This window comes from Sardina pilchardus, chromosome 19 (genome assembly GCF_963854185.1).
Source record: "Sardina pilchardus chromosome 19, fSarPil1.1, whole genome shotgun sequence".
Taxonomy (NCBI): Eukaryota; Metazoa; Chordata; class Actinopteri; order Clupeiformes; family Clupeidae; genus Sardina; species Sardina pilchardus.
In genome coordinates, this window is record NC_085012.1 from 19,702,924 (window position 1) to 19,720,423 (window position 17,500).

The 17,500-nt window shown below is 44.9% G+C and overlaps 1 protein-coding gene across 1 annotated transcript in view; it reads right to left on the reverse strand.

Moving 5' to 3' along the window:
- Positions 1-17,500, reverse strand: part of LOC134065958 (RNA-binding Raly-like protein) — a 42,526-nt gene that overhangs the window by 13,898 nt on the left and 11,128 nt on the right. Inside the window, exon 2 of the mRNA XM_062521096.1 lies at positions 1-77. This exon is cut by the window's left edge and continues 198 nt beyond it. Coding sequence (XP_062377080.1) covers positions 1-58 — 58 coding nt within the window. The 5' untranslated portion in view covers positions 59-77. The remainder of the gene's footprint in view (positions 78-17,500) is intronic.

The window sequence follows — 17,500 nt, forward strand, 5'->3', positions numbered from 1 at the left end:
TGATGGAGCGCGGGTCGTTCTTATTGGTCACGTTGCTCGTCTGACTCTTGCCAGTCATTCTCCTCTAGCTGGCACTCCTTGTTGGGAGACACACACACACACATGTGCACACACACACACACACACATGTGCGCACGCACGCACACACACACACACACACACACACACACGTACACACATACACACGAAGGCGAACTATCAGTCAACCGTTATATTTACTGACAGGGAATTCAAATGTGCATGAAATTAGTGACATTGGTATCTGAAATGGTTGCTAATCACACACTCCCTGGCCAAGCTGTCTGCAACAGCTGACAATGGACTGCATCAGGCCAGCTGTCGAGCTGTTTCCTTCGCAAAGCCTACAATTTTACAACCACTCTCTGATTTTTCTCTGTTTGCTTTATATCTGAGGCTGAAGAGTGTCTGTGGGAATAAACCCTCTCAAATGGGATATTGAAAACGACGTTTGGTTGCAGCTTAACTAGGCATTTGTGCATTATGGTGGGAAAATGAGCTTCACTTAAGCAGCTACCTTTCCCTACACTAACTAGATGGTAATGCTAGATAGAGTGCTCTGTGTGACTGTGCTTGTTGTGGGTGCGTTTTTGTTTGTTTTGTCGAAATGTATGCAAAGGAATCTGTTTTCCGTTGCCAGAACCTCCGAAATCTGGCTTGGATGGTGAAAACAACAACGTCCTTGCCCACAGCTACACACACACACACACACACACACACACACACACACATTCATTATTGCAGTCAGATTTTTATCAAATGACATGCTCTGAATATTGACTGTATAAGCTATTCCTAAATAGTGTACACAGCACAGCTGGACTCTCTCATTTTATCTGGCCAGCTATAAATTACTTTTTTGAATGTAAACAATCCCCTGTCTGCCACTGGTGAGGCTCTATTCTAAACCTGCGTTTGCGCATGTGAGAGATATGAGATATTAATGCTCTTATCCGGAGTTCAAATGGTCCCAAGCCTAAACCTCCATTACCGGTGCTGTAACAAGTCCCTAGACTTGCCATCATGAAATAGCGGCCAAATCCATCACCAAAACAACCCCCATTTCTTTTGCAATAGGAGGTCCAGCCCGGCTGTGATGAAACAGCATAGGGCATCTTGTTGTGTTCTGTCTGCTTTTCCTGAAACTGGAGAGGGAGTGATGAACCTTATGTTCGGGAGGGGGGAGAGGCAGATTGGCATACCGTCATTACCGCTGTGCGCTGTTGTGGTGTGCCTGTGTGTGCTTGTGTGAGTGTGTGTGTATGAGTGTGTTTGGGTGTGTGTGAGTGTGTGTGTATGAGTGTGAGATATTCCAAGCCCACGGCTGAGCCATGTCAGTTATGTATGTGTTTACAGAAGCCTTCGTGTCCCACATGTTTTTCCCAAAGAACTAATGCTTTTTGCTGTACATATTGAGTCCATTATTATTCAGGTGTTTGGTCTCTTGTGGAACAGATGCAATCTAACGGTCAGCGCTGTGTGGGTTTGAATGTGTGAATGTTTGTGAAATATGTCCATATGTCTATTTGCATATGTGTGTGTGTTTATATCTGTTTATACTTTGTGTGTGTGTGTGTGTGTGTGTGTGTGTGTGTGTGTGTGTGCGTGCGTGTGTGTGTGTGTGCGTGCACATTTGGGCACAGCTTCTTCAGCATCTACAGTACAAATCTCAGATCTCTGCTCAATTCAAATTTTGAAATATATTTATTTTGTTTTGTACTGTAGCATTCGGATCACTGATAATACATTTACATTTATTCATTTGACGCATGCTTTTATCGGAAGCGATTTACATATGTCAGTTATATTACAAGGGCCACTGTCCTCAGAGCAATTCGGGGGTTAAGTGCCTTGCTCAAGGACACAACGGTGGAAGCTGAAAATGTAACCCACTTTTCTGGCTGCTAGCCCAGGTCCTTAGCCTTAGCTGCTAGTCCCTGGCCCACTTTACTGTATGCTAGCCCAGGTCCTTAGCCTTAGCTGCTAGTCCCTGGCCCAGTTTACTGTATGCTAGCCCAGGTCCTTAGCTACTACGCTATCACCGGCCATAAGCCTAAAACATCCTCTGCTCCCCCAAGCTCTGGGGCCCGCTGGAGATGGGATTGAGCCTCTGTGGAACACCATGATTAGGACCATCAAGACTTTTACCAGACCTGTACGTCGGTGTTAAAGGCCGTTCACACCCTGAGCAAGAACTATAAAGATAACTGTAACGATATTAGCGTCTTTGTCGTTATGGTTTATATGTGGACGTCGTCATTCATATTAGCTAGAGCGATACTTTTTGGCAGTTGTCATTCTTGGTGTGAACGGCCCTTTAATGTGTCTCTCTTACTGTGCGTTCAGACCAAAAGCGTCAAGAGCCCCTGAAATCATTCATTTTCTATGGAGAGTCAGCGTTACTGGCGTCAAAAGCATTCTCAGGGGGCATGAGCGTGGCTTCATGGGCGTCACGGGCGTCAAAAAAAAGTTGAGCCTCAGTTAACTTTATGGTAATGAGCTAAGACACGGTTCGGCGTCAACCAATCAGAAAGTCGAACTCTCAGGATTGCTGCTTGTGGTTTGTTTGAACGCACACGGTTAGTGGCGGTGGTCACCTGCATACAGTGCTGGAGATGACTGGGGAAGGCTGGGAGGATCGCCTGTGCACAGGACAGCTAATGGTCACACTGGTCAGTACAGGACGCTGCAGCAGCCCCAGTGCAGTGGCGTGGCTTGGGGGTGGCGTATTGTGTGGCCGTTCCTGCCACTCTACAGTCTTTTGGAAGACAATCACGCCTTTCGCCTTTTGAAATTCACAGCCAGTAACCCCTGTTCAGAGGGCCATCTGTATCTCTCCCTCTCGCTCTTTCTTTCTCCCACGCTCTCTCTCTCTCTCTCTCTCTCTCTCTCTCTCTCTCTCACACACACTCTAAGTAGTAGTCTCTTTTTTTCTGTGAACATCATTCCCCTCTGTGTCCCTCTTTCTTTCTCCCTGGCACTCACACTCTCTTGCCCTTAGCGTCTTTCTCTCTCTCTCTTTCTCCCTCTATCTCCTCTCTCTCTCACTCACTCTCTCACACTTGTAATCCAGTTAGCCATCTGGCATCAGAGATACATCCCATCTGTACTGCATTCACCTGGGCACCTTGTGTGTGTGTGTGTGTGTGTGTGTGTGTGTGTGTGTGTGTGTGTGTGTGTGTGTGTGTGTGTGTGTGTGTGTGTGTGTGTGTGTGTGTGTGTGTGTGTGCGTGTGCGTGTGTGTGTCTGTGCGCGCGTGTGTGTGCATGTGTGTATGCATATGTGTGTGCATTCAGGTGTGTATTATCTTGGTATCTGTCCCAGTGTGTGTGTGTGTGTGTGTGTGGTACACTTGTTATGTTAGAGCATTTAATTGCTTGTAACACGAATCTTGTTCAGGAAAGATAAGAATACACACAACCAGACAAGGTTTAATTGCGAGACTCGTTGACACAGTTGCACGTTATTTACCTTCATTTCCCCAGAATGAGAGAGGGATAGAAAAGAAAGAGAGGAGAGGGAGAGAGGGGGAAGAGAGGGAACTTCAGGGAGAGATCACAGATTCCTTGTTCTGGGCGCGTCATGACACGAAAGAGAAAGTGAAGACTTATTGCTAATGACAAGCATGGGGATATTTGGCAAACTGTACATTTCCTAATTACAGAAAAGCCCATTAGAAAACCACACATGCCACTCATGTGATGTGATGCCAGTCACCGCTGGAAAAAATAATTTTAATTTAATAATGACATTATCTGAAATTGCAGATGTTGCATTCTGTGTGTGTGTTTGTGTGTACACGCCTTTTTGTGTGTGTGCACGTCTATTTGTGTGTGTGTGTGCATGTGTGTGTGTATGTGTGTGTGCGTGCGTGTGTGTTCCTGTGTTATACTATGCAGTAACTGCAATCTACACAAGTACTGTGTAGCTAGAGCAATGGTGGCTGATTACTTGCGATAAATTGCTTGAGATAAAGGCAGAAGTCATCTTCAGAGTAGCGATCGTATCAAAGCACATAGCCTACAGCCCACCCAGCAGAGCTGAGCAGACATGTTATTCTACTGTAGATTAGACTAAATTACAGAAAAGAAGATGTTCTTCCTGATTTGAGATACAAATCTGTTTTCAGTAATGTTTTGCTTGTTAAGTTGCTTGTTGTTTGGGGAACTAAATATAGGGAAATAAAAAGTGGTACATTTATAATTTATTTAATCTGGGTCATTCCACCTCAATTCAACAAATGCCTTCTGCTTGACCATCTCAGATTTCCTTCAAAATTTTACCACCTGAAGAGTAACCATTTAAACTGACTTAGCCAAAATATAAGATTGGTATACCTAATACATCCAGAGAAAAACGTTTTTGAACATGGTACCCCCCTTCTGATTTTTGGCACATTGGCGCCCTCATCTAAATCTGCAGCAACATTCAGATGTCATTATCTCAAAAAGTGTTCAAGCTAAAGACTTCAAATTTTCTGGGAATAATGATTGCTACCTATAGATTCCACATATTCATTCGTAGGCCGTATGTATTGATACTGACTGTGTTTCAATCTTGTGAAATCAGAAGAAAAATGGCAGATTTTTTTTCAACCCCCACATTGGGTGCTCCATTACACAATTTGTAAACAAAATGTTTGACAAATGGTTATGTCTCTCTACAGAAGTGTTTAAGCTGTCTTTGAAAAAGTAATTAAGAGGTGTCTATATTGCTTTTTTGTTGGAAGTATTGTAACACAAAACTGAAAAATAATCAATTTGGATGATATTGTATCTCCCCATTACAGAGGTATGACACGCTATACCAATGAATTGAACACATCTCCAGAAAGAGTATGAAATGGGCTTTCAGACTGTGAAATTTCAAGATGGTATTATGGCTGCAGTTATTAAAAAACATTTTTTTAAATATTGGTCTATTACAACAATTAGCGTTGCTTTTTGTGCTATTATTTAATGATTTCATAATCCTTGTCTTATTCCTAAGTATCAGATGTTTATGTCTCATACTGCTAAACATCTATATTTTCATTTACTTGCTGAGTGATGAACTAATAAAATATTTCCTGTATTTCCGAAATAAATTGCTGCTGTCACTATTTAATGCCACTAGATGTCACTGTTCATGGATATCAGCAATGTGTTGTTATAGTAGACCAATATTTCAAAAATAACATTTCAATAACCATAGCCATAATACCATCTTGAAATTTCACAGTCTGAAAGCCCATTCCATATTCTTTCTGGAGATGTGTTCAATTCATTGGTATAGCTTGTCATACCTCTGTAATGGGGAGATACAATATTATCAAAATTGATTGTTTTTCAGTTTTGTGTTACAATACTTCCAACAAAAAAGCAATATAGACACCTATTCATTACTTTTTCAAAGACAGCTTAAACACTTCTGTAGAGAGACATAACCATTTGTCAAACATTTTGTTTACAAATTGTGTAATGGGGCACCCAATGTGGGGGTGTGAAAGAAATCTGCAATTTTTCTTCTGATTTCACAAGATTGAAACACAGTCAGTGTCAACACATACGACTTACGAATGAATATGTGGAATCTATAGGTAGCAACCATTATTCACAGAAAATTTGAAGTCTTTAGCTTGAACACTTTTTGAGATAATGACATCTGAACTTTGCTGCATATTTAGATGAGGGCGCCAATGTGCCAAAAATCAGAAGGGGGGTACCATGTTCAAAAATGTTTTTCTCTGGATGTATTAGGTATACCGATGTAATATTTTGGCTAAGTTAGTTTAAATGGTTACTCTTTAGATGGTAAAAGTTTGAAGCAAATCAGAGATGGTCAAGCAGAAATTTTCTCTAAAATCCGTTGAATTGAGGTGGAATGACCCATCTATAACATATGATGGTATAGATTACAGGTATGATAGAGAGGACGTATGTGACATATTTATGATACAGTAAGCCAAGTGTTGTGAACATCTAAAGGACCTCTCACCCTCATCAATCTACAACAACAACAACAACAAATAAACAAACAGATCAATCAGTAAACAGATAAACATCCTGACAGTCCCCTCTCGGCTTAATGAGGAGGCTGATCAGCAACAAGCAACGGTCTCTCCCTTCAAATCACTCCAAGTGTGTGTGTGTGTGTGTGTGTGTGTGTGTGTGTGTGCACAAGTCTATGAGTGTGTGTGTGTGTGTGTGTGTGTATGTGTGTGTGTGTGTGTGTGTGTGTGTGTGTGTGTCGCCGCTTATCCTGCTTTGAACTCTATTTGCATGCTCTATCTGCCTCTGGCTCTTCTCCGCCTTTTGTGTCTGTATGCTATTCTGATCCAAAGCACGGCACTGAGACTCTCTGTGTTAGTGTTGGGGAGAGAAGGCTCTCTGTGTTAGTGTTGGGGGAGAGAAGACTCTCTGCGTTAGTCTTGGGGAGAGGAGACTCTGTGTTAGTGTTGGGGAGAGAAGACTGCGTTAGTGTTGGGGGAGAGGAGACTCTCTGCGTTCGTGTTGGGGGAGAGGAGACTCTGCGTTAGTGTTGGGGAGAGGAGACTGCGTTAGTGTTGGGGGAGAGGAGACTCTCTGCGTTAGTGTTGGGGAGAGGAGACTCTGTGTTAGTGTTGGAGGAGAGGGGGCTCTCTGTGTTAGTGTTGGGGAGAGGAGACTCTGTGTTAGTGTTGGGGAGAGGAGACTCTCTGCGTTAGTGTTGGGGAGAGGAGACTGCGTTAGTGTTGGGGAGAGGAGACTGCGTTAGTGTTGGGGAGAGGAGACTGCGTTAGTGTTGGGGAGAGGAGAATCTCAGCGTTAGTGTTAGAGGAGACTCTGCGTTAGTGTTGGGGGAGAGGAGACTCTCTGCGTTAGTGTTGGGGAGAGGAGAATCTCTATGTTAGTGTTGGGGAGAGGAGAATCTCTATGTTAGTGTTGGGGAGAGGAGACTCTCTGTGTTAGTGTTGGGGAGAGAAGGCTCTCTGTGTTAGTGTTGGGGAGAGGAGACTCTCTGCATTAGTGTTGGGGGAGAGGAGACTCTCTGCGTTAGTGTTGGGGAGAGGAGACTGTGTGCTAGGGCTGGTGTTCGGGAGAGGGGGCTCTCTGCGTTAGTGTTGGAGGAGAATAAGCTCTTTGTGTTAGTGTTGGGGGAGAATACTGTAGACTCTCTGTGTTAGTGTTGGGGGAGAATAAGCTCTCTGCGTTAGTGTTGGGGCAGAATAGGAGGGGGCTCTACAGTGCTGTGTTGGGGAGAGGAGGCGCTACAGTGCTGGGTTGGAGAGAGGAGGCGCTACAGTACAGTGCTGGGTTGGAGAGAGGAGGAGCTACAGTGCTGTGCTGGGTTGGGGAGAGGAGGAGCTACAGTACAGTGCTGGGTTGGAGAGAGGAGGAGCTACAGTACAGTGCTGGGTTGGAGAGAGGAGGAGCTACAGTACAGTGCTGGGTTGGAGAGAGGAGGAGCTACAGTACAGTGCTGGGTTGGAGAGAGGAGGAGCTACAGTACAGTGCTGGGTTGGAGAGAGGAGGCGTTGAGGAGAGGGAGCTCTCCAGTGCTGGCAGCTGGTGGTGGGTTGGAGGAGGAGTCATGCGCCACAGGCCTCACAGCGTAGGGGGCCTTTTCACAAGATAATTCTGCCAAATTAATCTGTGTGCTTACAGACAGTGAGACCATATCGTTTCCATAAAACGGGCAATCACGCCCACCATCAGGCTTTTAAACCGAGCGTGCTATTGAGTCTCGAGAGAAAAAAAAGGCTTTTTTACGCATTCATAACGTTGTGTTGCATAAATTTAAATGCAATTACGGGGACTCCATGGCATATTTAAGATTCACTGTAGATAAATATGGATTTCTTTCATTTACTGTGGCTCCTGAGCTGTGATTTACCTGCTTTAAGTGGATGAGGCCTCCCTGGTGTGAAGAGAAAAAGGTGTGTGTGTGTGTGTGTGTGTGTGTGTGTGAGAGAGAGTGATACAGAAATATGCTGCTCTGCTGCTAACTTTTGACTCTGCATTTGAGCAATGTGAGACAAAGCAGTCCTGGGGCAAGGAGAGAGAGAGAGGGAGAAAGAGAGAGAGTGTGTGTGTGTGTGTGTGTGTGTGTGTGAGAGAGAGAGAGAGAGAGAGAGAGAGAGAGAGAGAGAGAGTATGAGTATGTGTTTACATGTGAGAGTGAGAAAGATTTCATTGGGACGAGAGACCATCTATATGACCCTGTTCTAAAATAATGAATCCTTTTTGAAGTCATGAAGGTGACCGTGTGTATTCCAGTGTACATGTGTGTGTGTGTGTGTGTGTGTGTGTGTGTGTGTGTGTGTGTGTGTGTGTGTGTGTGTGTGTGTGTGTGTGCGTGCGTGCGTGCGTGCATGCGTGCGTGCGTGCGTGCGTGTGTTTGTGTTTGTATCTAAGTGAAATGACTGTCCAAGTCCAGAGACTGCGGTAATCACTGTATGATGGTATCACTGTGACTGCTGCCGTAACAGTGACAGTAAATCAAACAGCAGTTTGGTCAGGTCATGTCACCTGGTCTTCCTGCATCTATCCCAGCCATCCCAGCAGTCCTAGCAGCCCAGAGTAGATTTCCAGCTCTGCTTAAATCCCAGCACACTAGATTTCCTACCTTGCATGCTAAATGTCATCATACCATCATACCTACTGCCTGTCTGCCACTGTGTCCTCACTCACTATCAGCACTGTTATTTCGCCGTCTTTGCTTTACATCGTTCCACTCTCTTTCTCTCTCTCTCTCTCTCTCTCTCTCTCTCTCTCTCTCTCTCTCTCTCTCTCTCTCTCCCTCTCTTTCCTGAAACTCCCTGAACCTCAGATGAAAGCCTGTGATTTGTTTAGAGACTGGAATATTTCACACGGCTGCTGTGAAATCAACTTACACTCTCTGAACTGCAGCGCCACTTTCTCTTGATCTTAGGTTAAGGATGCTGAGAGATAAATAAATAAATAAATAAATAAACAAATAAATAGAAAAAAGACAACTCTTTTGTGGATTGCTCAGTTCAAAGAGAAGTGAAATGGGAAAAAAAAGATCAACCCAAACTCACAGCACATTGACTGGAGGTGCCAGCTCACGGAGAGGGGTTAGCATAAAGATGAGCAGAAAAGTGGAAGAGACGTCTTGGCAAATTAGGAGACGTTGCCATCAATCGTCAATGAAAAACGAGGCCGACTGAGAAACAAGAGTGGTGTTACGGTTGAGGCTGTGTGGGGGCAGCGGTGCAGAACACAACACAGAACACAGAGAACACAAGGCCACATCAACACAAACACGGGCAGGCTTGAGCTAGCAGCAGGAATAACAGCAGTCTTTTGTGTCTTCTGTTTTTTAATGAAAAAGAATATCTGAACGTACATGTGCTCCAGTGAACTCCTCCTACACATGCGACTAACTGCAGCAATAGCCAGCCAATATAGTTAGTATTAGGTTATGAATTTATTTATACAATGTTTCATATTTTAATGTAATGCTCTATGAAAACAAACTCCTCCCTCGTTAGTGTTCAGATCTGCTGAATCAATTATAACCCATAAAGGGACTATGGTGCATCATGAATGTACTACCACCAATAGGCCTATATTGTTGATGTGATGTGGCACATTGTGAATTGTGTATTCATGATCTTGGTCTTGAGTTAATTATGTGAGGGGTTAACGTTACTTTTCATTTATGCATGTACTTGGTTGTTTTCTTGAGCCCATTTCCTATTTTTAATGACATTTCATTATCGGCTTTTGACTTTTGAAAAATCCTCTTTCAACTGCTGCAAGGGTACTAAGCTAAAAAAAAAAGAGCTTTATTCTGTTTAATTCTTTTAGCCAACAATTTGCCATTAACATATTTTTTGTCATTCAGATTGTATAATTGGATTGCATGAGTGCAGGATTAATGCAAGGCTATTATGTCCTTTCCAACCACTCTTCTACACTGTCAGACAAGGCTTGATGTTCTAGAATTTTCTCTGTCCACAATCCCGGTGTGGCTGTGCTGCTGACAGCGATGCGCGGTAACGTGAAAGTGTGAGGGGCTAATTGCAGATTCGGTGAGATTTACATTATATGCTTGACAGCGTTGCGAAATGAGATGGTGCAGAAATGCTTCTTTTAGCCCCCAAACCAGCTAGCGTTAGCGTGTCCTCCTCACATCTCTCTCACACACACACACACACGGGGTCGGTCTTGTCTGCTAATCTCGTCCCTTCGCTCTTGCTTTTCTTGTGCCTCAGCCTCTCTTTGATCTTCAAAACTCATCTCTCACTGTCCGTCTAGTCCAGCCGCCATTTACCCCCCCCCCCCCTCTCCTCTGCTGTCTCTGCCTCTTGTGAAGATATTCGCTTTGCCTCCTCTGTCTCCTCTCCTCTCCTCTCCTCTCCTCTATCTCCTCCTCTTCTCTCCTCTCCTCCTCTCCTCTCTTCTCCACTCTTCTTCTTTTTCTTTCTTATTCTCTCACTCTCACGCACACATACAGTACACCAATATTCATTCTCTCTCTTTCTCTGTTTCAATGTATCCTGGATTCTCATCTCTCTCTCTCTCTCTCTTCTTTCTTTATTGCTTCTCTCTGTAATTCTGTTTGGCTTGTATGGATGAGGCCCAAATAGTGTCAATATTTCATGGCTGTGGCAAGGCCAAGGTTCGCTGTATGAATCTTTCAGCAGAGGTGCTGTCTGTCTGCCACCTGGTGAATAATTCACACTGACCGAGAGCTCGGAGGGTGAGAGGGTGAGAGAGAGAGAGAAAGAGAGAGAGAGAGAAGACATCTGATGAGTTTAATAAGGAAGAGACACCATACTGCTAGAGGCATTTCCTTTTTTGTTGTCCAGTGAGTGCTAGCTGGCTGGCTCCATTGCTTGTCATGTTTTTAGATACAGTTTGAACTCGGAGCCGAGGCCCAAGAAGCGAGCTCTAACAGCGAGGGTAGTGTGACCAAATCAGCCCGTCCTGCTGGAGACAGACATAAGATATACAGACAGACAGAATGCCACTGCAGCACACTGTGGAGAACATCACCTAATAAATATAAACACAACATCAGCAAACACGAGGGCCTTGGACTTGACGTAAAAGAGATTAACAGTGAGCACAGAGACCCAGTACAGCACACACACACACACACACACACACACACACACACACACACACACACACACACAGACCTGCACACACGCCCATACATTCTCTAAATAGTCTAAACCTACACCGATATCAATACCATTGATTCACCTCAGAATATCATTTGTGGCGTCCAGAGGGAACCCTGTCAGAGAGCTGAAATAACTAGGACACTTCCTTACTGACCCCACCACTGACCTCTCCATTAACTGCTTGTGCTGTATCATTTCTTCCAAGTATTTGCAGTGGTGGAAGGTGAACCTAACTCCTAACATTAAATCCAAGCAAGGGGCTATTTATTTTTCCGAGGAGCCTTGCGCAGTGCATTCCCATCCAGCACCTGATTTGAATCGGTACACTCCTCCATGTCCTCCCATTTCAGCTGTGATGGCTCTCTCTCCTCTCTCTGCCTGAGAGTCCAGCCCATTAAGTGTGTCCATTAGTGGACAACAGAAACCTGAGGAGGACATTACGTGTGCACGGCAGGTTGTCGTGCTCTTGGCCAAACACTAACAGCACAATGAAGTCAGGGCATTAATCAGTGGCCTTGAGCACACACAGGCCCCAGGGGAGTTTTGTTTATGGTCCCCCTCTAGGTTCCCTCGTTTACTGGCCAGATAATGTTGTTTTCTTTTTTCATTGAAGCCATAACCCCCCCCCCCACACACACACACACACACACAATTTTCTACAAGGTCTGTGCTTGACCCAGCCCCGCCAGCTGTAGTGTTGTCTGGGAATGCACCTCAGCGGTCAGAACACTGCCCCCCCCCCCCCCCCTCAATTGATGTCTTGGGTTCTTTTATGACCACGGAGAGTTGGGAGCCCTGTGCTACATCTGCTGTGAAGGACAAGAGGGGAGGGGAGGAGAGGAGAGGAGAGGAGAGGAGAGGAGAGAAGAGAAGAGGAGAGGAGAGGAGAGGAGAGGAGAGGAGAGGATGAACAGGAAGACGAGGTGGAGGCGCAGACATGAAGACGGAGAACAAAGGCCAGAGATAAAGCAGAGTAGAAAACATAGCAGGAAACAAGTCCTGAGAGAGAAACAGAGAGAGAAAGAGAGAGAGAGAGAAAAAGAAAGAGAGACCTCATTCTGACTGACAGAAAAAAGTCAAGATAGATAGATAGCGAGAGAGAGAGGAAGAGGAAGAGAGGCCTAATTCTGACTGAGAGAAAACAGGATGCTGAGGGAGAGGTACAGTACTGTTGGAGGGAAGAGAGTGCCATCACTAACACTGTGGTAAGAGAGACCCTCACGTGAGAAGCGTTTCCATGGAGCACACTCACAGTTACGCATGGGTGAAGAAGACCAGCTTTTAATCTGATCCTATCCCTGGCCAATAAAGTTTCACACCGGAAATTATCACACTGGCCTATCTATTCATCTTCGATATCTCTCTCTCTCTCCTTGTTGTGTGAAGGTGTGTGTGTACAGTATGTGTGTGTGTGGGGGGGGGGGGGGTTAGGTGCATGCATACTGTATGTGTGTCTGCCTCTACACTAGAGATAGCCTCTTTCTCTTTTTTTGATCAAATCTGCAGAGATGATCACAACCCACTGCTCTGTCTTGATTAACAGCAAGCGGCAGCCACACTTTGTACTGCACCACTATCAGTCTGTACCTTTATTGGAATTTCCCCCCCTCCACGAGGCGTCTCCAAGACGCTGATAGAGAACGAAGCGGAAGCCAACGAGGGATGGCGAAGACGTACTATTAATCGCGACGCAATGTGACTGGAATGTTGACAGCGCCTGACTGTGTGGCGTGCGGCCGGGGCGAGCCCACGGGCCTCTTCTGACAGGTCGTATCAGTATCTTGGCCAGAACATGACTAATTACGATCTTAACATGACTAATTAAAGCCAACAGAAAGTGCCGCTCCTCTCCCGAGGCGCCGCCGTGCCAAATATAGAGGCGGCGTCGAAGTAATCCTCCTCTCTTGGCATGCGCGTCTCCGGCAGTTAGGAACGACGGGGCACGAGGGGGGAGGGGGTGGGGGGTTGATGGCGGGGCTCTCAAAGAGCACATTTGCATGGGTGAAGTCCAGTGTTTTTTTTTTTTTTGGTGTCTGCCAAACTGGTGTGTTTGACGATCGTATCACGTCCCAGATGAGAAATTACAGATTAATGCATTCATCTGGCAGGCAACTCTGCAGACAAATGAGGAAAATTAGTATCTAAGCATACAGGCGTTTCAGGTGCCAAAAGTGCTGTACAATATCATCAGTTGACCATATTACGTGTACGTTACTGAGAAGAACCATTGAGATATTGGGTGTCATTTGTAGTTCATTTGGATAATCAGAGAATTCTAGGGCAGGAGTAAGCTTCGCTCAATCTCTTTTTTTTGTTTTTTTAAGAGTGCTGGGCTCAACATCAGCCCAGAGCAAGGAGTGAAATGCAAACAGGTGTTTTGTTGGAGAGAGGATATGTACTGTAAGGATGTTGTATATTGTAATAAATGGGACACACCTGACTTTCGTAATAAATTAAGTACCTGCTGGAAGCTGCGGAATATTTGTGGAATTGTTGTTTCGACGGGGAAATTGACAAGGCCAAACATGAACTTGTAGGACAGCTTACTTCAAGCTTTCCTTCAAAGTTTGTCTCTCAAACTCCTTGACCTAAACAAGAAGGAGAAGTATTGATTTCCGCAACATATCCGAAAATCCATCAAACAAGAGATACAGGGATTCACACTTGCAATGGGCTCTCTATCGACGCTAATTCCCTGATCTGATAGATTTTCCCACCGGAGAAGAGCAAAGGGTTGCCCAGGGTTAGACCACACCTAATGGAATCTGCAACACGTCCAGAAACATCATATCCTTATTTCTACAGCTCACTTTTTGGCTAATTTCCCACCAACTATGTTTTGGCTGACCAATCCTACTGTAGTGATACAGTCAAAAAGTCATGCATTGTGGTAGATTCCCACATCTTAAGCCTTCAAACACTGAAATCCTTTCCACTATACTGTGTCCTATAGCCTACACGAATATAACCCACCATTTCCTCAAATGGTAACCCAACATCAGCCTGCATCAGTGCGAATCCTTGGCGCGGTCTTTAGCTCCATCAAAGAGACTCCATCAGACCTGATTTAATCTCCACACTTCACAGGGCTGCGCTGATACTTTTTTAAAGTGACAGACCTCTCCGCCGTCGCCCGCGGCGACACCACCTCGGCAGAGGCCTCCGCGCCGCGCCTCGCTCGCTGACAAGTGGGAGACGGTCGACTGCGGAGGCGGCGGCGTCGTCGTATCTCGGTCACAGCGAAGCACCTGAACCCTGAAACATTTAAGCCCTTGAACTGGAGTCATAGCTCACTTATTTTTACAGCCCTACACCATTGTCCTCTAAGGTTAAATAAATGTTTAATTCCGCCTCTTAATCGAGCTGAAAGGGCCAGCTAGCGTTTATGCATTAATGCCGATACGCTTTTTGAAGTTGTGTTGGACTATCATCGCACGCACACACACACACACACACACACACACACACACAAGCACACACACAACACACACACACACACACACACACACACACACACACACAAACACACACACGAAGATCGCCACTGCATCTGCTACCCCATGCACAGTGTCTCCTCTCCCTTGCACAGACACACGTTACTTCGACACACACCTTCTCTCTCTCTCTCTCTCTCTCTCTCTCTCTCTCTCTCTCTCTCTCTCTCTCTCTCTCCGTCTCTCTCTCTCTCTCTCTCTCACACACACACACACACACACAGGGAGCCAGGACTTAGAGCAGCGCTGCTGGCTCTGTCATCAGAATGAATGCCAGTGCTGGCTGGCTTGGTCCACGGCTGATAACAGGAAATAGATTCATCACAGCATTTCTGTCAGCACAGGAGCCGTGCCAGAGAGGCCTGAGGAGCTTACACTCTCTCTCTCTCACACACACACACAGACATGCATAGACACCATACACACACACACACACACACACACACACACACTCACACACACACTCACACACACACATACAGGGAGTGATACCACTGAGGGCTCAACCCCCCAATAACAATCATATCTGCATCCACCTGTCAGGGCCTGCTATGGGTATTAAACACACAAACATGCCAACGAGTCTCTCACACACACACACACACACACACACACACATACACACACACACACACAGGGAGTGATACCTCTGAGTGCAACCCCCCAATAACAATCATATCTGCATCCACCTGTCAGGGCCTGCTATGGGTATTAAACACACAAACAGGCCAACCAAACACACACACTAACACAAACATAAGGACACATATTTCACGCATCTCTCATCTAGTCAATAGCAAACACTAGGTTTGTCCCTTAAACACACACACACACACACACACACACACACACACACATACAGAGAAAGAAAGAGAGAGAGAGAGAGAGAGAGGAGGGGAGAAAGGGAGGAAGGGAGGAGTAAACTCATGAATCCAATCTCAGTGTAGATATGCTGCTCATGATGGGTCTGTAGCGTAGCAGACTGCAGGCATCAGGTCCTTCTGCACCGTTTGTACTGTTATCAGACATCAGCTGCACATTACTTGGGCTGTAGACTGCAGACAGCAAGGCAAATGCATTAATGAAGATATCCACTACGCGTGTGTGTGCGTGTGTGTGTGTGTGTGTGTGTGTGTGTGTGTGTGTGTGTGTGTGTGTGTGTGTGTGTGTGTAGATGGTTTGCTATTTACCAGAGGCAGAAATGATAACACCAGAAATGAAGAGAATATACACATTCTCTTTCTTGCTCTCTCTCTCTCTCTCTCTCTCTCTCTCTCTCACACACTCTCTCTCTCTCTCTCTCTGACACAGACACAAAGACACACATACACACACAGACACCAAGATTAAATTAAAATATCACATAATGAAGGAGGGAGAACAATAAAAAAAATAATCTCTTATTAGGCGTATCAACAATGGAATTAAACGGTGAAAGCAGATAATGTTGTAATTTGTAGAGATAAAAAAAGTCTTCCTTGGGCTCATTCCCACTATGTGTGTGTGTGTGTGTGTGTGTGTGTGTGTGTGTGTGTGTGTGTGTGTGTGTCTGTGTGTCTGTGTGTGTGTGTGTGTGTGTGTGTGCGCGTGTGTAAGTGCAAGACGGCTGTATGAAAGGCCTTAATATTTCTCTATAATTGTGTGGGTGAGTGGGATTGCAAAGAAATAGCAAATCCTTTGTAAGGATGGTGTTCAAGGATTCTTAACTGCTATTTGATTTCATTTTCATTTCCATGGTTGCGTTCAAGCCCACTTTGAAAGGAATGGCAACAATTATGGCATTTTCAAATATGTTGTTATGCTGTATATTAAATATTTAATATACAGTAATACAGTAGCTTTGGTGAATATGTAGGCAATATATACATATACACACAGTAGGCCTACTGTGCAAAAGTCTTAGGCACGTTATATGTTTTGCTTCAGTATGAGGACCATATTGTTTATTTCTCACTCTCACTCTTAATTAGAATATGACCAGAACACACAGAAAATATTTACACAGTGTTTACATACACATAAAATGTATTTTTTGTTCTAATACCGGTCCAACTTCAGTCTCAAGTTGCTATTGGATTTGTTGTTTAGCAGTGTTACAATGACCAGTCACCCAAGGAGGAAGCTCTTGACCGAGCTGTCATTCCCCACGCAGGCCACTGATGGACATGTCTGGCCTGCCAGGACCTACTGATCCTAGATCCAGCTACAATGGGGGCCTCGAAATCAGCTGCTGACTTGACCATGGCTCGCCCTAAAACTGCCGCTGCCGTGTCAAGCGCATTTTGGCATGGCGCGAAGTGGAGAAACCACCTGAGTCTGGGAATAAAGTGTCAGCTTGCCTCATCAAAGCTCTTTGAATATAAATCTTTGCCCATGCTTTTTCACTTTAGATGAGCAATGAACTCTTCCAGCTGTAGCTTTTCAATGAGATCTTCAGCCTGTCAAAGCGCCATCATGTCCTTCCCACTTCTGATGGCAATCAGCCACAGCCAGTACCAGTACCAGTACCAATACCTACCGGCTTCAGCTTCCCCCTTGCGAGATTGGTCAATATAACACGGCTAAAACAACCAATCAATGGATGCAAAAGACTAGGACCTAAACCAGGATATGCACATTTTGTTTTGTATTTTATATTCCCTCTATCTTCTGATTAGATTCTAATAAAGACAATGAGAAATCAACATGTATGGCCATCATAAATAAAACAACGAATCTAATGCATGCATTAGCTCATATATATAATATATGAGCAAATGAGAGCAACTCTCTCAGTTAGCAGTAATACATGTTGGCATGATGTTGATATACAGTATATATGTATGTATGTATATATGAGCAAATGAGATCATCTCTCGGTTAGCAGTAA